This window comes from Taudactylus pleione, unplaced genomic scaffold, assembly GCF_031769625.1.
Source record: "Taudactylus pleione unplaced genomic scaffold, aTauple2 ptg000070l, whole genome shotgun sequence".
In the NCBI taxonomy this organism is placed as follows: Eukaryota; Metazoa; Chordata; class Amphibia; order Anura; family Myobatrachidae; genus Taudactylus; species Taudactylus pleione.
In genome coordinates this window covers 10,251,470-10,278,383 of record NW_028284472.1, presented here as the reverse complement: position 1 = coordinate 10,278,383, position 26,914 = coordinate 10,251,470, and the positions used below count along the sequence as shown (strand labels likewise).

Here is a 26,914-nt window from a genome sequence, read left to right as displayed (position 1 = left end):
GTGATATTTGAACACATTGCAAGGATGTATCAAATATTGCATGCAGAGACAGAGGCCCTGAATCAGAGCTGGATGCTCTGACAGAGCGCTCACTCTGATTCAGGGCCGGTCTTTTTTTTTTTTAGAACGGCCTCCTGGACGCTCGCATAGCTGTGGGTGACCACCCACAGCTATAGCGAGCGGCCAGGAAGATGGTCGCGATGGTCAAGACCCTTGTGGTAGGGTCTCGTTGCCGCAAGCCCCAGAGAGATTTCGGCTCTAACAGAGCCAAAATCTCTCCCACTGACATCACTCGTGATGTCAGTGGGGCCGCCCCCAAATGGAGGCGTTCACATGGGAATGCCTCCGTTTGGGCAGCCACTCCCCCGGCCCGCCCACCAAAGGGGGCTTCCTGTCACTCAACATCGACAGCACGCCCCCTTTGGTACGAGATCCGGAGCGACGGTTTGCCTGTCGCTATCCGGGTCTCGCGCATGCACACTGGGCCACCATCGACCCGCTTGCGCGCGCATAGCGCTTGCGAGCGGGACTGAATCAGGCCCAGAGCTTGCAAGAAAGATCTGTCCCTGTGAATCCCCTACAAGCACTTCTCAGGGTATTTTTCAGAAAGAAATACCCTGAGCAGGTGCCTATGCAAGCATCACAGCCGGCTAACACTACCCCCTCCACCAACCCAACTCCTCTTACTCCTTCGCTTGAACTTACCCTGGTCATCTATATGTGTTGTACACTGAGATACCGTTTTTTTACAGCACACATCATATGGCCGGGGTCACAGAGCAGGAGCTCGATGATCAGCTGACCGGAGTCACAGAGGAGCTCACCGGATTACCGATCACCAGTCCCCTGGGTGCAGCTGTTTATTTATTTTACTGTAATCAGCTGATCACAGGCACGGGCTCCTGGCTGTGCTCTCCCTGTCAGAGCAGAGAAAGAGTCGGTGAAAGAGGGGAAAGCCCTAATAATGACATTTTCAGGTGACATTATAATCACAAGGCTTCCCCCGTTAAATCTGAGCAGTTCGTGTTTCCCTATAATTACTGGAAAAATCTGATAGTTATGGCTTGGAGGAGAATTTTACGTTTTCTCCTACAATAGCCCTTTAGTACATTTAGGTGATACTAAAATAATGTGAAAAAGGTGAGAAAACACCCATTTTCACAATATTTTAGTAAAAATAATATGGATAACTATACTCCATAATAAGATCACAGAGATCACAGCTTACAGGCTATTGTAGAAATTCAGCATTGGATCCCAGTTGCTGGTCAGTGAGGGGTTAAAGAGAACCAGAATCAGAGACAAATTCAAAACTTTAGTATACTGGTAGGAAGTCAGGAATATGTTGCTGGGTATGAACGGGTGATCTAAGAACCAGGAAAATCTAAGCCAGAATGGAAGTCAGATGAAGCCAAGACTCAAAGTCCAGAAAGTCAACACAGCAGAGCCAGGAGACCAGAAAGAGAGAGACCGCACAATAATCACAGCCTAGTACTGTGTTTTTCCAGCCTTATATACCTTACAGTATAGTATATACAGGTTTCATGGGATTGGTTGTAGCCAGGAAGTAGGTGAAGATCAAGCACATATGATACTTCAATTATTCTGATCCTGGCAGGATCACTGGTCCTGGGACCACAAAACCTGGGATCAAGTCAGTTTATATTTTTTATTAAGAGAGTGTGATCATGAAATACAGAAGCAATGCTTAGTATTTATTAACATTATTTTTACTAAAATAATGTGAAATGGTCGTTCACGTTTATTTAAAATAAATTTGAGTAGTTTTCATGAAAAATTACTCCAATCCCTTCAATTCACATATTTTTATTTTATTTTATTTATTTATTTTTTAAGCAGATCACATTTCCCATACTGGGAAATGTGATCTAACAGAAATTCACCAAAAATAAATTGTGAAAAAACAGAACAAAGCCCTGTGATGATAATGCCATCTCCGGTTCCCCAACAGAGCAGAACCGGGAGCCAGCTCCTGTGATCAGCTGTGTCGTCTAAATAGACAACAAGCTGATCACTTAAAAAAATAAATTAGTTAAAAAAAACCCTCCAAAACACTTAGCTGCATCCAGGGACCGGTGATTCGTGCTCTGGTGAGGTCCTCTGGGGTTCCGGACAGCTGGTCTCCGGGCTCCTGCAATGTGACCTCTATGCAGCAGCTGACAGGGGTCACAGTTCAGGAGCCTGAAGACCAGCTGACCGGAGTCCCGGAGAGAGGACTTCATTGGATCACCGATCACTGTGCAGGTTAGTATAAGCTTGGAAGTGGAGGGGCGATCATGCATGGGGAGGGGCGTTGGTGAGCCAGCGGCACATGCGCGGGCGCCTTTTCACTGTATTTTTTGTGAAAAATACAGTGAAAAGTGTGTAAAGTGGATTCGCAAGGAACGGTGCTTTATCGCAAGCTCTGACCCTGTATGTTATGTGATTTTTAATACAGTACATCCTTGTGATGTATTCAGATATCGCAAAGCGATATTGGGGCGAATTTATCACAGCCAATCCACATCTGAAATATGGATTGTGATAAATATGCTCCTTAGTCAAAGAAATAGAATGTACATCAACAATGCTGTTATGTTGATTTGCAGCTTTCTGAGAAGTACGGCTCAGTGTACAGTATGCAAATGGGAGAGGAGAAAATAGTCGTCCTGACCGGATATGAGACCTTGAAAGACGCTCTTGTAACCCGCGCAGATGAGTTTTCTGGAAGACCTAAAGTGGCACTTTTTGATGAATTGAGTGCAGGACATGGTAATCAGTGCTTTATGCTTGGTACTCTTACTGTTATTATAGATGCACTTTCTGTTTCCTTTTTCATATTTTTAGATAGTGTAGATAGAATGATCAGTCCATAGACATATATTATTATTATTATTTTAGTAGTATTATTATATGTATTTATTTTTTTTAAAACACAACTCCTAGTTGGCTCCACCTCCAAGCAGTAAAGGTGGGGTCTTTTCTCTGAGTCTCACACCATTACCTCCACCTACTGTAGTTGCCACTCACTAAATACTGGAGAGCTCAGGCCGTCATGCTTGGAGGACTCCAGCAGCCAAGGGAAGCACCCTGCCAAGACCAATCCTGGAATTTAATTTGTGTTGCCTGCAAATTCCAGTGCAGAGCCAGTGCAGGACTGCCTGAAAATAAGAGACTCACAATGACCAGGCTGGACACCAGATCAATAATGCGGCTGTGATAGGTTGCTTGGGGAATCCCTGATGCTGGCAGAGTTTGTGGTGAAGCTCCAAGTGTCTCCATGAAGTGTGTCCACGCGCTATGCTTGTCAGGCCACTGCTCCAGGCATTTTTTTTTTTGAAGTTTTAAAAATAGTACAAAACAGGAGAGTAGTTCTAATATTTGTATCCTGGATAACACATAATATATTAGGATAACAACGCAAATTCCAAATGAGCATTAGTATCACTATATAACTTTTATTAAAATCTCAGAATAATAAAATAGTACAAATATTAATAAATGTACAGAAATATGTAATCCACCCAAAAAAAAAAAACTTTGTCATTTATCATGCACCTCTCCAGTTTGTAACTAATCAATGTGAGTGTCTGTAAGGAGCGCTTCATGTTTGATTCTTGGTAGAAAAAGTTAATCAAAAAAACAAACCTATGTAAATGAGGCCCTTCGTAGCCGACACGACACATTACTTTACATAAAAAAGAGGGGAGATAAAAAAGTTGCTTTTTGTGATGCTCTAGAGATAATATAAAACTTTTATTAATTTATTGAAATAAAATCCAACATATTATGTTGTGTAAATTCAGCAAAATAGATTAAAAGTTATTACTTTAGTAGAATTAAAGGGTCCTATTTATCAAACATGCTTTTAATAACATTATGGAGAAATCACCACTTCTGTATAATTTTATGTATCCCTGCCATGTACTATTAGCCTAATGATGGAGATTTCACAGGAATCTCCTACAATAAGCTAATTTGCACTGCAGACCACAGTCCCTAATTTCCTCAGTAGTGACTACAGTCTGACCCCTATTTACCAAACTCTGAAAAGCATAGCCCAATTGGTTAACACCATCTTCAGATGGCATAAACTGCTTCCTGTTGATAGAGGACCTCTCTCAGGAGCAGGATCTTGCAATCCTTCTCCCGCAGACTCCACCCACCTCCGATGACTGACACTGTGCCCGCCACTAGTGTCAGACACTTAGGGGCAGTCTTTCCTAAATGTGAAAGATTCCTTGGATGTGGCCTGGATGTAACATAAAGGAACAGCAATTCTTGCAACCTCTGTCCCTGCCGTTAAATTTTAGTACATAGCCGGGATAGTATTGTTAAAAATGAAAAAGTCCATCATGATATGTACTAATAATAATTGCATCACTACTGCAATTATTAATACATATGCTCCATAGTGTCATAAAAATAAAAAAAACATTTTGTTACAATAATAACTATGCTGGGTGCCAATCTACAGATTTCAATTATTTCACAAGAGCAGTAGTTATTTATCTTACTTTGAGGTGTTTATGGGGCAGATGTATTAAACTTTAGAAAGTGATAAAATGGAGAGTGATAAACGACCAACCAATCAGCTCCCAACTGTCATTTTTCAAACACAGCCAATAACATGACAGTTAGGAGCTGATTGGTTGGTCATTTATCACTTTCCTGAGCTTAATACATTTGCCCCATGAGATACGCTAGTTTCTGTTCCAGAAAGGAAGCTGTATGTTGCAGCCTTCCTCTGATATTTTATTTCAAATATTTTCTTAGTGAACAGTACTATGTATATATTTTGTATCCAGTTATATTAAAACTGGCTCTGGAGTTCTGGAGGTTTAGTATTTCACATATTAATCTCTTCTTCATACATAGGGGTTAATCCAAGTAGCCACAAAGGGTGCGAGTTGCTGTTACTATGGCATTTAAACATAGATAACGGCACAGCATTTCGCACCCCTCGAAGCCCGCTCCTAACCCGAAGTCGCTCTGCAGTTTTGAGTAAATTCAGGCTGCTGCCATGCTGACTTGCACCACGACGGGACTCGGAGCTAGTTGGATTAATCAAGAAGCCTGTGTTTGATCAACTGATGTCACGTGTATAGACTTTGCGCTAATATAATGCTTTGATGTAGTGTCATTTTGCTGTTACGGATCACAATGTAATTAAAGAGCCACTGTATCTTTCTGTGCGGCAAAAGTGCGTGTGAATCGCGCCATGCGACTTGCCACACATGTGTGCACCATAGTATGCCAGGCTGTGGCAGCGTTCGTACCATGCAATCCTATCGGTCACGGGTGCGAACCAGTGCATGTACTGGTCGTGTCACGGTTTGCCGCACAAGCTGCAAAGATACCAGAGAACACATCTGAAATACTACTTTCTATGTCACTGTAGGACAGTTTGCGGTTTATTTTTCGATAGTTCATGCGTATTGTAGGAAGAATTAATTAGTCATTTGTGATAAGAATTTCCTACTAAGTTCCATTTGTTGTAATATGGAGTGTGCCTCCATTAATGCTCCTTACTTGAAGCATTCTGCTTTACCAAGATGTCTGCCATTTAGCCTTCTGTGCATGTGATGCATCATCTTGTCACTCTGTATGAGCGTCACAGTGGAACACGGACATTTTCCACTAAGCTCCAGAGACCCTGTAACATTATCCAGTATATATCCTGCATATCATGTGTAGACTTGCACCACTACCTCAATACATCCAGATTACTGAGTGTATAACTGTGAGTATGGCTGTACAGGCAACTTCTACTACACTTCAATAAGCCTCAACCCCTTTAAGTATTTGTGCTGTTTAGTGCATCTGGACTTCACTGGTGTTGCTGTTATAACCAGCATGTCACTGCCAATAACACACACATATCAACAGGTTATGGGCCAGGCACCTAGACGCCAGAAGACACGTGTCAGTACAGAATGTCAACAAAGAGTTCACAAAGGTGCAAAGACTAGAAAGTAACCTCTTTTTGGGGGCACTCTTCTGTATTTGTTTTTGTTAAAATGTAACCTTTATTACATATACATTAAAAAGTAAGATAATACAATTGACTCCCTTTTTGTGTCTCAATAAAAGATGGCTGTGGAGGGTATTATACATGCTGATTAATCTGTGTCCTCGCTAAAATGCGAATTTACACTAATCCTTAAAAGCTAAATACAGAGATCCTTATAACTATTTGAATTTTTATTGTGTGGACACTATAAGAACAAGAGGAAGATTGCTCTGACAGATAGAGAGGTGTTTTATTGTCTAAACTAACCCAACTTTCAAGGGTTAATGGTATAAATTCTATAACTTGGATCACGCCTGTGTCAGAGACCCTGCTGGTGAACTATTGGATTATCTGACCTGTTTTACTATTGTGATTATACAATTGAGAGTCTGTATAAATTAGTTATTTTATTTCACATAATTATTTTGTGAACATTCCTGTGCATAAGAAGCTTGTGGCTAATGGTATTGATGACCTTATATTGTTTATAGCCACAAGGAAATAATATTTTCACCCGGTTGGCATTTTTAACAATTTGTCAACCATACCTCCACCAAATAATGATAAGTGAGAGGGTGACATTTCTTATACTGGACTCTTTTGAGTATAGGGGGTAAATTTACTAAGAATCGAGTCTGGTCGAGTTAGCAATCTCTGGAGAGTTTTGGACATTTTTTTCCACTCGCAAATTTACTAATGTCAAACTCAGGAGAGAAATCTCCTTTTTTATGGGAAAATACTGGAGAGTTAGCAAACTTCCTTCACTTCACCATCGGCCAAACTCGAGTAACTTTTCACTAGTGAAGATAGGATTCAGGAATTTACCAAGATGAGAGTTTCTAAACTCTCATGAGAATGGACAACACTCCTGTAAAAATTTGTGAAATCAGTTCACCTGCCTGTGATCTGCGAGTTTGGAAAAAACATACACAGATCAGTGTGATCCATGTATGTTTCTGCCTGTAAATAGTAAATGACCCGCTCACGAGCGGCTCTGAATCAGGCCCTTGATTCGTAAACTTACCCCTAGGAGTAGATATTGTCATAAAAAATATCTTTTTATTGAGACACATAAAGGGAGGCAATTGTATTATCTTAATTTTTAATGTACAATATATTTAATAAAGGTTATATTTGAACAAAAACAAATATAGAAGAAAACCCCCAAGAGGTTACTTTCTAGTCTTTGCACCTTGCAGGGACACCCTTTGTGATTTTATTGTCATTTTCCTCAGGGGAGCACCACCAACTGTATGATACTCTAGGGTGCTTTTCACCCACTACACATAAGTACTTTTGGTTTTTGCATTGATTGCATGTGATTGTTTTTGGAGCAGGATCAACCTCCATTTCTCTGTCAACAGAGAGTGTCAACATAGAGTGTCAACACAAAGTATCACTAAAGTTAAGCAGACAAGTTAATCAGTCAGATTGCATAACTGTTTTTAATGCACAGCATGTACACAGGAACTGCATCCTTGATGGGTTTCATTAAGATGAAAGTTTCAGAGAATTACACCACATGGAAATTTGCAATTTAAATGCAACTAAAGCATGAGAGGTTGAGGAAAGTTACTGTTGATGTAGATGACAATCCAAGCCCAGATGGTTCAGAAAAAAGCCATGGGAACAATAGGCTTAAGTGTCACATTTATTCTATTATGCATGGGAAAATGTTAGATAATAACATCCCGATAGCCCTGCAGGCAGCATATGAAGATAAGGGTCTAATGAAAAGAATTAATCTGATGAGTATAATGCCAAGTTGAGTGAATGCACAAGTACGAGTGACTGCATTAACAAAATGATGTCCATATCCCAGCAGTTAACAACTGTAGGAGTCCAAGTCGATGATGAGGAGATCACCATGGCAATGCTACAGAACTTAACACCTGAATTTGAGTAGTTTTAGAGGCTTACACAGCCAAGATAACTACAGAAATTGCCAGGAAAACCTGTTACAGTTCCAAGAATGTGTGCCAGTTGAGTTAAATGCTGAAAGTACTGCATTACACACTAAAAGTGAGAAGCTCAGAAAATTCAAATACAAATGTTAGATATGTTATAAAATTGGACACAAAACATCTGAAAGTGAACTGAAAAATGGGAATGCTACACAAAGTAAGAAGTGCAGCGGCAAAGATGAGTCAGCTTTGAGAGTCACAGAAAAGATTGTTGGTATATTGACTCAGGTGCCACAAGTCATTTCAGTTGTAATAAAGAGTGGTTCACTATATTGAACACATGTGCTACTTTAACAATCAAATGTAATGGAATTAAGTGGTTACAGCTACAGAAGTTGGGACAGTCACTACCCGCTTGAAATTAAGCACTAAAACTGAAGTCACAGAAATCTAAGCTGTGCTTTATGTACTAGATATATCAGGTTGGAAAATTAATGCAGCAGTTGGTAAGTTCATTGTTTCAGAAGGAGGTAGCATAATCAAACACAATTAAAAACCACTACAGGGCAGATGGAGTACACCTATCAGAGGCCGGCAGAGAGTCATTTAACTCACATCTGGTAGGCTCACTAGAGGCATGATTGGTCACAGTTAAGGTGGGGGGCTACTGTGGCCCAGCCAAGATAGTGGCACTAGTGAATCCAAGGACACCCCCTCCCCCCTGACTAGGATACAGGCAGAAATGCATGGTACAGTACCACCTATATAGAGGGGTCAGAACAAAGTTAGGTGTTGCATGATTCAATTGTGATAAGGGATGATGTCCTGGGTGCTTTCTGTTTGGTTAGTTTCAGTTGTGGTTAGGGATGGTGCCCTGGTGCTTCCGGATTGGTTACCTGATTTAATTACGGTAAGGTCTGGTGTCCTGCAGTGCTATATATGCCACCAAAATAGTAGTAACAATTATATCCAAATGTAATAACATATGACCTTTAATTTGCCACTTCCATCTGTTTATTGTGGGCACTGGATCAGGGGGTGAGGGTAGAGGTTTAAGGAGAGAACAAGAGCATCAGATGCTGAGGGGTTTAAGGAAACAGAGTGACGCATAGTCGTAAAGGTGGGAAAACATAAGTATTGTGACCTCTAAGCTCAGAGCAGCAGCATGGGGGGGGGGGGCTCGTAGGTGAAGAGAATAAAGTTGGAGGGTACCAAACAAGGGGACAAAAGGTGGGCAGGGAAGAGGATATTGGGGAAGGGGGAAGCAGCAGCCTATTTAAGCAGGGGTCAGGGCATACCCACCACCCATCCTTGAACTGCAGACAAACACAAGAAACTAAAAACTACTCTAACACTAGCTATACAATCACCACAAATACCCCCAGGCACACACAAATAGTGGCAAGACAGAAATAATACATAGAAAACTGACAAAAATAAGTCAAACTGAGAAATAGACAAAAAAGCATTAAACGCAACCAAGAAATCCTCCAAACTTTCTAAAAAACCCCAGCAAACTGCAAACTCTCTCTTCTCACCTAGTGCAATCTCCTGCCCCCTGAAGCCACTACAGTGCATGTGTTAGGATGGTTTGGGTCGTTTTATACGCGTTTTGTGATGACAAAGTGGTGTATGTTTGCTTCTACCAACAGGATAAGATAGGAAGTGATTGACATTTTCTGATTTTCATCACTTTTTGTCACATTCAGATGTCCATTCGACTGCGTAGTCTATTGGTAAGGAGCCAACCCGATGGGGTTTTAGACAAAACAAAAAATGGGTATGGCCAACAATTTTCAGCTGACGCTCAAATATGAAGGAAAGTTATTACTGTTTTTAAAGCCTGCAAACCACCGGCGATGCCCAGTGATTTGCAATAGAAGTCAAACTTGGGGCCTGATTCTGACGTGGTCGCAAGCGCTGAGCGCTCACAACCGGGTCGATGGTGGCCCAGAGTACATGCGCACGACGGAGCCGGCTCCATCGTGTGCATGTGTGAGACTCGGATAGCGACGGGCAATCCGTCGCTCCGGGTCTCGCACCAAAGGGGGCGTGCTGTCGATGTTGAGTGAAAGCACAACCCCTTTGGTGGCCGGGCCAGCTGCCCAAATGGAGGCGGTCCCATGAGAATGCCTACCGATTGGGGCCAGCCCCACTGACATCACAAGTGATGTCAGTGGAGAGATTCTGGCTCTGTTAGAGCCGAAATCTCTCTGGGGCTTGCGGCCATGAGACCCTACCACAAGGGTCTCGTCGCAAGCCCAATGGTCACGATGGTCTTGACCATCACGATCATCAGCATGGCCGCTCGCTATAGCTGTGGGTGGTCACCCACAGCTATGCGAGCGACCAGGAGGCCATTCTTAAAAAAAAAAGAGCGGCCCTGATTTAGAGCGAGCGCTCTGTCAGAGCATCCGGCTCTAAATCAGGGCCTTGATTCCTTGTAAGTTTCACCTTTGGTCCTCAATTTTGTTTTGTGAGAAACAGCACATGAACAAGAAACACGGCCTTTGTTAAAGGTTTGTTAAGTTTTAAAAATCTTAGATACAGTACTGTATATCAGAAATGTAAAGTTGTTCATTTTAAGTTGGATAATTTATCCCACAGTTATAGCAGTTCTGATAATTTAGATGAATAGAATTATAAAATAATTTGCACTGAAGTCTGTTGATTCTCAGTAAAAATTGTCACAGTATGTCATTTATTTTTTAATTCATGGGATGGTATTACTGTAACATAATATATCCAACTGCTACCAACAGCAACCTCAGCGCCATAATAAAGATTCACTTTTCAGATAAGTTGTGTACTATATAAGTTTTTAAGAAGTTACTGACAAACTCAGGGGTCTATTTACTAAGCTTTGTTAGGAGGTAAAGTGAACGGTGATAAGGTACCGGCCAATCTGCTCCTAACTGTCATTATTCAAACACAGCCTGTGACATGGCAGGAGCTAATTGGCTGGTACCTTATCACTGTTCACTTTATCTCCTAACAAAGCTTAGTAAATAGACCTCTTAGTAATTTGTGCTTGGTGTGTGGAGCTCCCCATGAGGGTTGGATGCAGGATGCCATCGTTCATGATCCCAGCAATCAAAATCCAGACGGCAGCATCCCGATACCCACACCTGCCAGTAAATACCCTAACCCTACCCCTAAACCTAACCTAACTTCCGACCGCCTGGATGTCGTTAATCCCCTCCTAATCATGTATTTCCGTCCTCTCTGACATATACGAGTATAATCTGTTAATTTGTCCATGTGTTGTCAGTGGTGTTTGCCTAAACAGTTTTTTTATTTTGGGCGGGGGTGGGGATGGCACTGTCTCTCGGAATGAACCGCTTGTAACACCATGTATCAGTGTTTTCTTCTTATGAAATTTAAATATTTAAAAATATTTCTTCCTTCCACCCAGGAGTGATTTTTGCCAGCAATGAAAACTGGAAAGTGATGAGACGGTTCACTCTTACAACGCTACGAGATTTTGGGATGGGGAAGGGAGCAATAGAAAACAGGATTGCAGAAGAAAGTGCTTGTTTAGTGGAAAAGATAAACTCTTACAAAGGTGAGTGACTGCTTTATTTTACTTTTCCAACCGCTTCAGTTCTTGAATGCACCTAAGACTTGATTGTTCTAGAGCATCCAATGTATAAGGTTTAAGTGCAGAATCTACAGTTGAAGTTCCGCAGTACAAATACAGCATTGGCATCGCTGAGAGCCATGATCTGCGCAAATGCGCCATTCTTATGTCTGCTCCTAATGATTTCATAGAGTCACACATACATAAATTATACATGTAATAAAACATTGACAGGGCCAGATTAAGGTCCACATGGGCCTGGAGCTGCCGCAGGGGGTGTGATCAGTGCAGCAGAGTTCTCCCGGGTGTGCTGGGGAGAATGTGGTGGCCCAGTATATCACTGCACTACATCCCCAAACTACATCACTACTCTGCCTGTCCACAGTACATAACCTCACCTCCCCACACTATAGGGTATATTTTCTAAAGGTTGATTTTGCATTTGATTCTCTGGTCGCCTGAAATCGAATGAAATCGACATTCGTTTTCACTGTCAAAATCCCACAATTACTAAGACTCGATTTTGAATTCAATTTCAAAATCAAATTTGATGTGTGTTGATTTGGAATAGTGGTTATTGTTTGGTGTCCATTTCAAAATCGAACATAAATTCACCTATGAAATCAAATATTAAATCGAATGAAATAGAATTAAAAATCAACAAACACTTCCTTACATATTCCTATTGGACAAAACATACCACATGGAAGAAGCTGCCTTGGTTCCTCTAATTCTGGCTTGTGTATGGTGGGGTGCCTGTGCATGCACACACTGTAGAGTAGCCTACCCTCCTGGAACTTATGGGAGGCTCCAGATTTTTTGGGTAAACCCCCACACCCCCGGAAGAGTAGACACACCTCTGGCATCCTGCCCACTTCCAAGAGAAGTGGGCAGAATGCGGAGAAACTTTGGTCCTGCCCCCAAACGCAAGTCAGCTGGCCCCACCACAATCATTTCCCACCTGCTTCTTCTCTCCAGGCTGCTCCCTGAGAGGAACACATCAAGGTAGGTAAGTTCCCTAAGCTTCAGCCTGTCACCATTTGGGTGCTGGGAATCCAAAGACGCAGGAGTGATGTGCACTACGTACATCCATTTCTGAATGAGGCCCATAATTCCTACAGCCACAGTGAACAACATTTTTGGGTCCCTTTTATTAGAGATGTGCGCAAATCCTCAATTGTTTCTTTATTTTAGCAAAAATGCAGACGTGTCATGGCCATTTTCGGGGTATGTTTCTGTTGTCAGCTGCGATCGTTTATGTAGTGAAACATGGTGCCTGCGTTGCTACTGCCACAGACAGACTGCGTATTCATAGGGCTACCCTAGCAGTCGATGTACCTCGTTCTTATGTATAGTCTGCTTATGTGCACACATTTGTGAATGAGTTTGCGATGGCTCTGTTGGATGCCTATCTTTTTTTCTTGGCGCAGCTCCACCTCCTAAGATTTGCAGTTCCAAAGCCTAAATAATCGCAATTGCGTACAAATATGAATTGGGCCCACATGCCCAGCACACATGCAGATCCTTACAGTATCTTGTTTTGTTATGTAGTGTTATTGAGTGGTACAGTACATGCAGATATCATTAGGTTGTTGGATGGTTCAGGGGACAGGTACATACAATTCATCCTTACATACAACTACCTTTGGTTCAGTGATGAATTCTACATACAGACCAATGGAACCGCTATGGGAACGAGTATATGGTTAATACAGTGCGCTACTATGTAGCAGCTGGTAGGGGATTGTCAATCCCTAGTTCTAAAAATGATAATAATATAATAGAACCAGCGCTATTCGGATATCAAAGATAAAATTGGAAATATATATATAAAAACGAATGTGTCAGAAAATGAGTGTTTTATTAAACCTTTAAAAAGACATAATTGTAAAAACTTATTAAAAAAAAAATTCAAATAAATACAAACATCCTGTGGGTAATTAATGTCTCTCCTGTATAATGGATAGTGTTAGGACTGGCTCCCAAACTGACTGAATATCTGAACACAGCGATGGAAGATGGAAGCTTGTTTAGTTGTCCAAAAAATTGTATTTTCCAAAGGAGAGTCGAAAACATCCTGAAGTCCTTATCAACCTCACAGGTGTTTGTAGGTGAAATCTTGTTGTCTGCTTAATGCATTTCGCTGGATAAATAACATCTTTTTACCAGCACCTTCACCTTCTACACCTGCGGTTTCCGGCGTCAGGCATGTAGCGCCTATAGATGACGTCTACATCCTGCGCCCATTGCCATGAAGTTTTCTGACAGAACCTCTGTTAAAGATTCTAATTGGAAAGTCTAGCAATCAGTGGCCTGCTGAGTGTTTAAGCTAGGGCAGTGGTATCCATGACTGCTGGTACTGAGAGTTGCTGATAATTCAGAACCAGATTTCACCTACAAACACCTGTGAGGTTGGGACTTCAGGACATTTTGGACTCTCCTTTGGAAAATACAATTTTTTGGACAACTAAACAAGCTTCCATCTTGGACTTTGGACCAGCAACCACAAGTGGACTAATATACAGCCCCAGCAATTTGCACTGGACATGCTAAGAGGACTGTTTTCACTTCAATCCATCACTTGGTAATTATCACTGTGTTCAGATATTCAGTCAGTTTGGGAGCCAGTCCTAACACTATCCATTATACAGGAGATACATTAATTACCCACAAGATGTTTGTATTTATTAGAAACATTTTTTATAAGTTTTTACAATTATGTCTTTTTAAAGGTTTAATAAAACACTAATTTTCTGACACATTCGTTTTTATATATATATATTTGCAATTTTATCTTTGATATCCGAATAGCGCTGGTTCTATTATATTGCTATGGGAACGAGGTTCGCACCAAGCTTCGCAAATCTCTTTATGAGTTACTGGGAGAACAAAAACATCTGGTCCCATCCGATGCTCGGCGTGAACCTCGTTACATGGACGAGATTCATAGACAACGTATTCTTTATTTGGAAAGGGGATATCACTTCACTCACACACTTCAGAAAATACATTAACGAAAACAACCTGATATTCACCACCAAATATAGCAAATCCATAGAAGAGTTCCTAGACTTGAACATTTTTATAGAGAACAACGAAATCCAGACAAATACATTCCGCAAAACAGTTGATGTGAACAGTATGATCTTAGCCTCAAATGAACACCACCCCAACTGGTTAAACAAAATACCAGTTGGGCAGTTCAAGAGACCGTCTTCCAGTTCCTGTGATTGAGTTCACATTCCTGTATGTTCCAGCTCCTCGTGTCTAGCATGTATCTCAACTGTCTCTGCTGCACTTCAGCATCTGTGTGGACTTTCAGCCAGTAACATCACAGCAGTCTCTGCCACACTTCAGCATCTGTGTTTACTACTTATTATTAACATCACAGCAGTCTTCTGCACTTCAACATCTGTGTGGACTTTCAATTATTGACATCACAGCAGTCTTTGCCACACTCCAGCATCTGTGTGGATTCCTTGCTACACATCAGCCCTCAAGGCTGCTACCAGCCACGTATACCCCAGCCCTCAAGGCTGCAACCATCCAAGTACACATTAACACTCAATGCTGCTACCAGCCAAGTATACCTCATTCCTCAAGGCTGCAACCAGCCAGGTACACATCAGCCCTTCAGGCTGCTACCAGCCAAGTATACTGTACCTCAGCCCTAAAGGCTGCAACCAGCCAAGTACACACACAAGGCTGCAACTAGCCAAGTACACATCAGCCCTCAAGGCTGCAACCAGCCAAGTACACATCAGCACTCAATGCTGCTACAAGCCATGTATACCCCAGCCCTCAAGGCTGCAACCAGCCAAGTACACATCAGCACTCAATGCTGCTACCAGCCAAGTATACCTCAGTCCTCAAGGCTGCAACCAGCCAAGTACACATCAGCCCTCAAGGCTGCCTCCAGCTAAGTACACATCAGCCCTGAAGGCTGCAACCAGCCAGGCACACATCAGCCCTTCAGGCTGCTACCAGCCAAGTATACTGTATCACAGCCCTCAAGGTTGCAACCAGCCAAGTACACACCATCCCTAAAGGCTGCAACAAGTCAAGTACACATCAGCCCTCAAGGCTGCAACCAGCCAAGTACACATCAGCCCACAAGGCTGTCATCAGCCAAGTTCATATCAGCCCTGAAGGCTGCATCTTGGCCACAAGGCCAAATTCCAGTCAAATACACATCACTCCTCAAGGCTGCAACTTGACCACAAGACCACAACTCCAGCCAAGTAAACATCAGCTCTCAAGGCTGCAACTTGTCCATCAGGCCAAAATCCAGTCAAATACCCTCCAGTCCTCAAAGTTTCTTTATAAATTGACTCCTCATCAATTGATTCCTCAATGCTTCTTATTAATTGATTCCCCAAAGCTTCTTTATCAATAGACCCCTCAAAGCTTCTTTATCAATCAACTCACACCTCTAATGATGAGCTTTTATTCCTGATTAATTATTCTTACTGTGAATTTTCCTAGAGATTCATAACATTTCTGTTCCTGCTTCTTAGCATTTAGACAAATCCTGGAAACCTGCACTTGTCTAATACTTCATCTAACAGGCAGGTCTTGAAGACCTGCACCTGCCTGATAATCGAAGCTAACAGACTAATTTTAAAAACTGTAGATATAGATGTGTGGAGTGCTGTCAAAAAACAGATGTCAATGAAGATATGTAAAATAAAAGTTTTTTACTTTAATAATCTCAATACATACAGTAAGTAGGGAATGTTTTGTTAATAATTCACTTCAAGTCCACCAAAGCAATCCGATAAAGCTCTTGTTCTGCTGTAAAGTGTATCACTCATCACAAGTTAGAAGTTAGTAAGCCAGCAAAATGTTCACTCAAAAGCAAGCAGAGTTAGTTTGAAGCAGGACAAATGTCACATGCATATTATAAAATAGCTGCCTTTAAATCCATGCAAATATGCAGCAATGTCTTTCATTAGGCAGAAAAGCAGGTACACCAATATAAGCTCATACTCCACAGTTTGGTGATATAATTACCAGTATAAACAATCCCCATGTGCTGATCGGGATGTAGTTATTAGACCGGCGGCCGCATGGCCTCCAGTCTCAATCTCAACATCGTAATCCCAGCAAGAGATCTAACATAGGCGCCTATGGCAATCCCGATGCCGGGACGCCGGACCGATCGTCCTCTTTGCCAAGGTAAGTATACACTTAGCCCGGGGATGTGGGGGTTAGGTTTAGGGACCCCCAGGGGGACTTAGGGTTAGGCACCCCCCTGGGGAAGGTTAGGGATTGGTTAGGGGAAGGGGGGGTTAGGGTTAGGCACTGGGGGAGGTTGGGGTTAGCCCCCCCCAGGTTGGTTAGGTTTAGGGTGCAGTGAAGAGGGGTTAGGTTTAGGCACCCATGGGGGGTAGGTTAGGGTTAGGCACTAGGGGGAGGTTAGGGTTAGACACCCCCAAGGGAGGGTTAGGGGGGGAGAGGGGGGTTAGCATACTAACCACCAGGTGTCAGGATCTTAACCTGTCAGCCTGTCACTGTCGGGATTTGAGCTGCCAGTATTTCAATCCCATTCTGTGCTGATCTGGTGCTTAGAGGGTAATGTAATGCCTAATACTCAAAGCTGTGTGTGAGCTCTCAGCCATTTATACATACCAACTTTTCAATTGCTTTGATATTCAGACCCAACAGTTGGATTTATAGTTGTCAGTTATATACAGTATAAGCTGAAGTATCCGGCACTGCCCCGGTTTAAATCTTCAAGTAGTAGGTTGGGTGTGCTCTTCTTATGGATGCTGGGTGAGTAGGGTGGTGGGTGGGGGTGGTATCTGTGTGCATAGGTGGTGGTATGCAGTGTGGTATGTAATGTGTGTGTGGTCGCTGGGGAGAGGTGGTGGAAGGGAGAGGTGGAGTGGGAGGGAGGGGGGAGTGGGTGTGTGCTGTGATGGGTGTGATGGGAGATGGAAGAATACACTGGAGACTGGGTCGATGATGACAGTGACAAATATATTTATTGATAGCTATCATGTAGAATAAAGTAGAGGAAATTAGTTCTTAAGGTTGGAGGCACAGTGCTCCTTGGAGGTTGTTGCTTCTTAGAATTGTTTGTGAGGGAGTGCAATTGCCCAAATGGTGGTCGAGTGGTTGACAGGGCGATGTCCACTGTTGGTGAGTAGGGATAACCCTTTCAGGAGGCTCCTTGACATGCAGTCCTAGCTACTGCATGTATCCCTGCTGGACCTTTGGTCGACAGACTTATGAACTGGGATGCCCTGGTTGTGGTGGTCAGTGGCACTCCCAGTTGGCGGCGTCCTGCACTGGTGTGGAGGGTGGATGCTTACCTACCGGTAGGTGCCCAAAGTCCATGGCAGGGAGTGGGTCTCTCAATGTCCAGTTGGTGACGAGGTGAGTAACTACTCTCAAGATGGTGGCTCATGCCCGTGTGTGCAATGCAGGGGATGTCTCCTGTATGCTGTGCGCGATTGCACTGGTGGCACATGCAGAGCGGACAGAATACAACAACCTCCAAGGAGCACTGTGCCTCCAACCTTAAGAACTAATATCCTCTACTTTATACTACACAATACCTATCAATACCTTTCAATAAATATATTTGTCACCATCATCATCGACCCAGCCTTCCATCTCCCACCACACCATGCCCATCACAACACACACCCACTCCACCTCTCCTTTCCACCCCCCTCTCCCCAGCGACCACACACACTACACACCACACTGCATACCACCACCTCCGCACACAGATACCACCCCCACCCTCCATCCTACTCACCCAGCATCCATTAGTAGAGCGCACCCGACCTACTACTATTAATCCTACCATTATCAGGAACCGGTACTCCTGTAAGAAGGTACAGCACTTCACGCCACCCTCCCCACACACCCATAACATACCCACTCTCCCACCCATCCTCCTACTCTCCCAAACCCCATCCAACCTCCTCCCCACCAGATTACCCCACCTCCCATACTCACCTCACCTAACTCCTCCCCCCCTGTCCATCTCTCCCCACCTCATCTGTTATTACCTCCACATCTCCTCCAGTCAGACCACATCATGGATGTGCGCAGTCCACCCCAACCAACTTAAATCTTCAAGTTATTAAGTTTTATTATGTGATGCCATCCAGATCCATCCAGTGGAAGGCCTAGAACAGGCTCCCTGGGTCAAAGTTGTGCGTGAGGTCTGACTGGGATCCCATTCACTCCATTAGGCATCCCAGACCAATTGCTACCCCTCTATTAAGTTTTCATCCAAATCCATCCAGTTGAAGGACCAGAACAGGCTACCTGGGTCAGATTTCTGCCAAGCATACACCAACAAAAGGTCCGATCGGCTCCCCCAACCCCCTAGTATGTCTTCTGGGATCCAATGTTACTAATCTGTGAAATTTTTGTCCAAATTATGTGATGTCATCCAAATCCATCCAGTGGAAGGCCCAGAACAGGCTCCCTGGGTCAAAGTTATACCGGGCTAAAGTCATTGCTTTAGAAAATAGAGACGTGCGCTGGCCCCCATGTTTTAGTTTTGGATCCAGATTCATCTTCGTATTTTGATTTTGTATCTGTATTTTTTTAAAATAAATAAATAAATAGCTAAACAAATAAAAAACAGCTAAAATTACATCATTTTGACCTGTTAGCATGCAATCCAAAACCTGAGTTTAGCTTTTAAATCCGAGTTCCAAAATGCGGAAAGATCCAAATTGGGACTCGGTTTCCCAAAGTGATTCTGAACTTGGATTCGGTTCAACTCAGAACCCCTAAAAAAATTTTTGTCGGTTCTCTGAGAACCGAACTGGCACATCTGTATTAGAAAATAAATAAAAAGAATCATAGGCACTCCCTGGAAGTCTGGCAACAATGCTATAAATGTTGGTAAGATGCATCACATACAGCCTAGACATGGGTGGAATTAAAATATTTCTGACTCCAAAAAATAAATCAAAGACCCTAGGTCAGTCTGCACAATATGCATAAAAACATAAGCAAAAGCAACGGATCAAATTTGCATATCATGTCATGAAAATAATGTTTTACAGCAGTTCCCGGCAGCAGCGATGAGATGATGACCCTGATGGGCACAATAATATACCATGTCCTACATGTATGTATCATGTAATTCTGCATTTGGAAAGAATTGTAGAAGAATATGTAGATACTGTAACCAACAATAGATTAAATATAGTTCAAATTGAAGAATATATAGAAGGTGTTGGTGGTGCTTCCAGAGTCAAGTAATTGTCAAGGGCAACAAGACAGAAAATGAGTAGTGAAACTCATAATACGACATTGACCACGTTGACACTCCTCATGTAGACACTGATTAAATGTCACATATGCATCGGCATCTTTCAAGTTCCGGTTGTCACGTGACTGTCACTTCTGGAGGAGCTGACTTCCCGTGAGTACACTGGCTCTATCCCTAATCCATACCCCTAACCCTTCCACCTCAGAACTATACGTGCAGCTAGTGTTTCCTTTGTGTGACCCATGGGTGTAGGGAGGGGTATTTGATGCAGGGCTTTGTTCCAGATCTGGTTATTAATAAACACTGTAGAAAAAAGGAATCCTGTGATTGGATCACACTGTGGTTTCCACATATTTAGATGCGATGGGTATGGGTTGCTGACATGGTTAGGATACCAACACCTGTCGGTCAGTATCTTAACCCTACAAACCCCTAACCCTCCCTTCCCAGTTCCTAAACTTAACCCCCCCTTAGTGCCTAAACCTAACCACCTCCTCCCTGGTGCCTAAACATAATCCTCCCCCTTAGTGCCTAACCCTAATTCCTACCCCTAAGTCTTCCCCTAACCCTGCTACTTACCTTTCGGATGCCACGGTCGGGATGCCAGCTCGGGGATTCTGACAGGTGTCGGGATTCCAGAGCCGGTTTTAAAGCACCGGCATCCTGACTGTTGGGATACTAAACGTATCTCATTCATATAAGCCTGTTGATTTTCTATTGCTATGGTGAACGGTGCCAGGGGACAAATTTTTCCCCAGATTACACAGACCTCCTGTGGTTACTATAATAAAAGTAAAAAACATATATATTTGTCAAATATTATCTTAATTCTGAGTATTATTTAAAAAAGTAATGACCCAGTAAGCTGTTTAAAATGGTTGTCATTTATGCTACAGTATATAAATGTCCTATTCTTTGTAATTCCAGGCAAACCCTTTGATAATACCTTGCTTATAAACGCAGCTGCTGCCAATATAATTGTTTCCATATTACTGAGCCATCGATTTGATTATGAGGATCCAACACTCCTGAAACTTTTGAAAATAGTCAATGAAAATACCAAATTAATTGGTTCCCCGATGGCCATGGTAAGCAATTACACTTCATATTGATCTATAATGAAGCCCAGCTCCTTTACAGTATAAGCAGCCTATTTTCAGATAGTGCCACCAAAAATTGGAATACTACTTAGTGCTGTATACAGCATAACAACTGGTAAATATCAGCACAATAGAAATGATTGTTATAAATGACATGTACTTTGCATAATGCAGGGCCCAGCCACCTCACCTTTACAACGTGGATCCTTCCCACATGGCCCAGAGGCAGGGGCGTATCTATAATGGGTGCAGGGTGTGCGGGGAACACGGGGCCTGATTCAGACCCGGACGCTATTTGCGGACGCTAGTTCTTAAAAAGGGGCTGGATATTTAAATTGAGCGCTCGCTCTTTGCGGTGTGTTGACGCCTCTATGTCTGAGCGAGCGTCCGAAAAATGCGCTCGCTATTTTGTAAAGACGCCCCTTTGCCGTTCGCATCACACGTCATCTCCGTTATTTATTAGATTAATCGGGAACATCGAAAGGCATCTGAACTGCTCGCAGTGCTTGTGGTAGGATTTACTTCCCGCTATCACTGCGAGCAGTTCAGGCTAAAAGACAACCAAGTGACGTGGTCGATGACGCTCCTATACTAATTATGCAGTCCCACTAAATGCCGTTTTGACCGTTTGGCACGCCTGCGTTCGGATCTCCACTCCCCCATTTTCAAGCACCTTCCCCTGTTACCACCCACAAACGGTACATTCTGTCAATCAAATTAGCAGCCCCTCGTTGTTTTACGAGCGCACGATTTCTGACCACAATGACTGGTTTGCGCATGCGCATTGAGAACCATACGCATCCGCAGTTGTGCGAACATCGCTCAGAGCGAACGAACGGCCGCTTACAAGCGGCTCTGAATCAGGCCAACGAGCCCCTGGGTCCAGGGGGGCCCTGCACCACACACCCTGCACCCATAGTAATACTTACCTCTCTGGAGTCCCACATCAGCGTGGGCGTCCGGCGCTGTAAAACAACTGGAAAATGGCCACGGCGGCCATTTTCCCATTGTTTGCGCATGCGCAGTACAGGCAAAATGGCCGCCAAGGCCATTTTCCTGGTTACCTTTGTGCACTCTGGTGCCCAGAGTCTATAACTCCTGCGCTGTCTACGTACAGCTCAGTGTGCTGCCGGCCGCCGGGCGGAGAGGAGGGGGCCCGTGTCGGAGACTGCACACGGGCCCCCTCCTTTCTAGAAACGCCCCTGCCCAGAGGGACTTTTGATGATCAGTGGATGATACACTCTGCAGTGCTGGAAGCAGCTGTGCGTAGTACTGTCACCCCCACTCCAACTTGTTTTTCCTTCATTTCCATAATATAATATTGATATACTTTATCAAGTCCTGGCATAAACCAATAGTTACACCAAACTTCTATTCAATATTGCCCTCCTCCATCCCAAAAGAACCCTCATTATTTTCCAAGTAAAACTATATTATAAATAATAATTACTGCGCTGGTATCAAAAATACATATGGTAAAAGATAGTGCTCTCTATTATTAGGCAGGAGGCTTGTTTATCATACCAAATATAGGTTTATTAATTATACACATAAAAATAACATATTTAAAAATGGTGAATAAAATATCAGAATAATTGTTACACAAAATTACACAATAGCAACAATAATCTCATATAATAAATACCCAATAAGGTGATCTCTGAGAAATGTGCAAAAATTGTACAAAAAACGGCTTCCAGTAAATGGCTTCCACTGGAGTACACATACAACATATCATAAACTCATCTATCTCCCACAAGTTATATCATCAACTCCAGTAAACTAAATGTCCATCCAAATCTACTGTGGTGCCAGATAATAATATATAATAGGGATCAATATAAATGCAGATATATAACCTATGCCTTCCATCTGAAAAGTGGTGTTGATAGTTCATGACAAAGGACGGTTTCAGGAGATCCATAATTGAAAGAACAATGAACCTGATCACCCTGAATGACCATTATACAGTATGAACCGTTACAGCCAACAAAGTCACTGGTGATATTTGCTGTGGCTTATTTTGTAGATGCTGTAAATTTTTGATTTTATGTAAACAGTTTTTGATTCAAAAATAAATATTTAAAGGGCTTCTTGATACCATATTAGCAGGTGTGTATCTGTATACTGTACTTTTATAAATATATATCTTCTTTCTCTGTAAGCTATACAACACATTTCCCTCTGTGATGAGCTGGTTTCCTGGAATTCACAAAACAGTGATGAAAAATCAAGATGAGATTCACAAATTTGTTACAAAGACTTTCACCGCCCAGAAGAAACAATTGGATCTAAATGACCAGAGGAACCTTATCGACACGTTCCTGGTGAAACAACATGAGGTAATGCTGCTTTTATTGTTTTGTGATGTGTTTTCGCAGGGGGTGATTCAGAGGTGGACGCAGGAAAACCCATTGTGCGCAAGTGTCCGATGGTTTCCCTCAGTGCATGCGTCCTAATAACACTGTGCATGCCTTGTGATGGTTAAAGCACTTGTGCAGAACAGGTCCTGCGATCTCGCTTGCAGACTCTCCAAGCAGCTGCATGATTGGCTTACTGGAGCATTTGGGGAACGGAAAGTGGGCGTGCCTGGTCACCATTCCTGAAAATGGGGGCATGTCACCCCTGTATTCTGGGAGGGCCGAGGGCAAGGTCTGCGTCGATAGACACAGATTTCTGGCCTCTTACCTGACCAGTACCGGGTCAGGCTGCAGGAAGCTTCAGCTCCCACAGCCTAACCAAAGGAGCAACCATCATGAACATCAGTTGGGATAGTTGCAATGGTGATCCCAGCCTGTGACCTCGGTCACAGTGCTGGGATCGCAAATACAGCAAACAGGTGTCTGACACCTACACTTGAGATTGACTCTGCAAATCCATCCATCTCTGAATGAGGCCCAGAGCCTGTAATATGACAGTCAGAAGCTGATTGGTTGGGAGAGTAAGCATTAATTAGACCCTCTCAAGTAGTAGAGGGAAGATAAATCCTGTGACCTACAGTATTACAGTACCTGCAATATTGCCACCCACAAATCCTGGATAACAGGGCAGCTCCAGAACAGATAAAACTCCCAAACTCGCCACAGTTACTCGGAAAATCCCTAAGCTGTAGGGCACATGCTATGAAGTTTAGCAGTGGTGTGAATCATTTTCAGAAGCATTCCATTTTAAGGGTGTTCTGCACTGCCATGCAAAATGTATGCAATGTACATTAGTAGTACCCCTTATGCATTACCCCTGTAGTAGTGCCCCTTATGCAGTGCCCACAGAAGTAGTGCCCCATGTATAGTGCCCCTAGTAGTAGTGCCCCTTATGCAATGCCCCAAGTAGTAGTGCCCCTTATGCATGGCCCCAATTAGTAGTGCCCCCTTACACATTAAGACACACAGACACACATACGCAACACTATACTTACCTTGAGCCACACTCCTGCACCCCCTGCTGTCCGACTGCTCCTCACTATGGGAAAGACATCATGACACAATGAAGGAGCTGGAAGGCAAAGTTCAAGAGTGAGGTCCTGTCTCCAGCTTTCTCTGCAGGGAAGGAGCTGCTGGGCGCCCGCTGGTAACAACATCTCAATGGGCACCCAGCAAATGGAGTAGGTAGCAGTGGAACCTCTCCAGTCTGGGGCCTCCTTGTGGGTCAGGGCCGGCTAAGTGCATTGAGCCAGCCCTATACTTGGACATTCTAAATTTGTTCTGAAAGATTGACTCCCAATTTTCCTCTGTCAAAGAATCCCTAGATCAGATTCTCTTTTAGCTTGGACCCCTGATTTGAAGTTCTCACTTGGGGAAGAAGTGTTTCTCCCTATCGGTTTGTGGAGGAGTGTCTCAAAAGTATAAGTGGAGGGGGGAGACAAAACAGTGAAATGCGTGGTTTTCATACAAAACCTGTGTCATACTTGTGGGCATTTATAAAAGTTCCCGATGGGAATATTGAATTGGAACTGTAACTGGATGAAAGACATGGTAAAAGAGCTACCATACAAGTAATAACACCCAGTTCAATCCAATTGGCCAAGAGTAAATTAAGAATAAGTTTAGAAATCACAAGCATTGAGAGTCAAGACAATGGAAGAACCAAGTTGCCACACAATTTCCCCATCATGTCCCTTGCAACTAAAGTGTTAGTAGTTCTTTTTCTGAAGATATTACTATTACCCTCTTGTGTTTGGTATCAATCCAGAGGAAATCCTCTAGAGCAGGGACAGACAAACTTTTTTCTTGAAGTACCGTATTAAACAAATTACTTTAAATGAATGGCCACATTTTTTTTTCTCACAGTTAGCCTCCCAGCAATAAGATCAGAGTTCTTTGCTCAGTAAATCTTATTCTAAGAAATGTTAAAACTAATAAAAATATCTAGAAATAAACATTTTTAATGATATTTACTCATCGCGATGAGATACTGTACTAATGCAAGCAGTAGAGTTGATACTTTGTCTGCAGGAGTCCCCGGGCTATTCTTATCAGATACTGTCTCTCAAATAATGACTGTGGTCTGTATTATCCTCAGGTAATGGTATCTCTCCTCCTTCTAAGATACTGTCCCTGGATCCTATGCTCCCTTCCCGTTTTTCAGGAAGCATAAGGCCAGGTCATATAGAATTCTTTCTGTTGTACAGTCCTCAGTAACTGTCCTCCATCAGATAAAAGCCCCAATCACTAGCTGTTCCCTGTCCTCCTCATGTCATAGTCCCTATACTCCTCTGAAGATGTCTCTGTTCCTAGTCTGCCCTGTGTCTGATTCTGCTGCTGGATGGGAGACATCAGGCTGGGATGACAGATGGCCTAGGTTTAGGATATGTCATTGTTTCTCAAGCAGAGTACACGCAACTCTCCTCACTCACTGTGGTGGGGGTGCAGGGGTGTAGCCGTGGATTGAAGACTACAAACTGTAGTCCGTGTTGAGGAGGGTGCTCTGTGCTGTCTCCTAGTAGGTCCTGTATCCCTACTGTAATAAAGGTGTACATCTGCACAAGCAAACTAATACCATTCAACTTCTGCCGCCATTCTCTGGACAATAAGGATGTGCTCCTGAGTGTCCCCAGAAGGAGACTGTGCCACAAACACATATCTAGTGCCACATACATGTATGGCAGTGCCACTAAAAGCCACTGTGTCACCACTGCTGACTGCACTGTGTATCCTACCACCGCCTGCATTTACACACTCCTGGCTGGATCTGTCTCATACTGTATGTCCCTGCATCATACTACATTAACCCTGTGTTGTGTCACACCCTGCTGTTCTACCTGGTTAATAAACTGACCTCCATCACACACCGCTGAACCTTTCAACATAGATTCTGCCAATAATCCAGTCAGAGGGTCACATTGGACCAGGTGGAGGGCTGCATTCGGCCTGCAGGCCTTAGTTTGGACACCATGTTCTAGAGGAAAGGGTCTCACTAAACTTCTCTCAATATGTACCCAAAGTTTGGAATGGGCAGGTGCAAACTGATTCTCAATCTGGGCTAACAAATTAGCCTGTTGGTAACTGTGTCATTTAGGAGCTGCTAGACCTCCCTTCATTTTATATCTAAATATGTGATTTTGAGCAAGTCTTGAATGTTTTTCTTTCCACACAAATTTAGAGAATATGTAAAAAAAAAGGTTTACATGTTTGGAAGGGATTACAAAAGGGATTGCTTGGGAGAGGTACCAGAAGAACATCATCTTAACAGCTACCAGCCATGAGATCTCATAATACTGAATAATTGCAATCTATGATAATAAAGATATTAGAGGAAATCCACATTGGCAAGTAATTTAAATGAGATGTAGTCGGCATCCTGGTGTGCTGGATGCCGATGGTCTGAATACCGGTGCCGCAATCTCGACAGGTTGGGATACTGGCACCAATATCCCAAAGGTAAGTATCGGGGTGTCAGTGGGAGGTTAGGGATAGGGTGCGGGGTCAGGGTTAGCCATTAGGGGGAGGGTTAGGCACCAGAGAAGAAGGGTTAGGATTAGGGTGCAGAGAGGGGGAAGTTAGATTTAGGCACTAGGGGATAGGTTAGGGTTAGGCATCGGGTAGGGGGTGATAGGTTTAGAGTGCAGGGAGA

General features: G+C 43.1%; 1 protein-coding gene across 2 annotated transcripts in view; it reads left to right on the top strand.

Annotated features, from left to right (window-relative positions):
- The window catches only part of LOC148533765 (cytochrome P450 2C5-like), a 58,906-nt gene that overhangs the window by 6,954 nt on the left and 25,038 nt on the right, over positions 1-26,914 (top strand). The window contains exons 2-5 of one of the 2 annotated variants that reach the window (XM_088467343.1): positions 2,610-2,772; positions 11,333-11,482; positions 20,673-20,833; positions 23,011-23,187. In XM_088467343.1, the coding sequence (XP_088323469.1) occupies positions 2,610-2,772; positions 11,333-11,482; positions 20,673-20,833; positions 23,011-23,187 (651 nt within the window). The remainder of the gene's footprint in view (positions 1-2,609; positions 2,773-11,332; positions 11,483-20,672; positions 20,834-23,010; positions 23,188-26,914) is intronic. The other variant, XM_088467342.1, reaches the window with a different exon arrangement.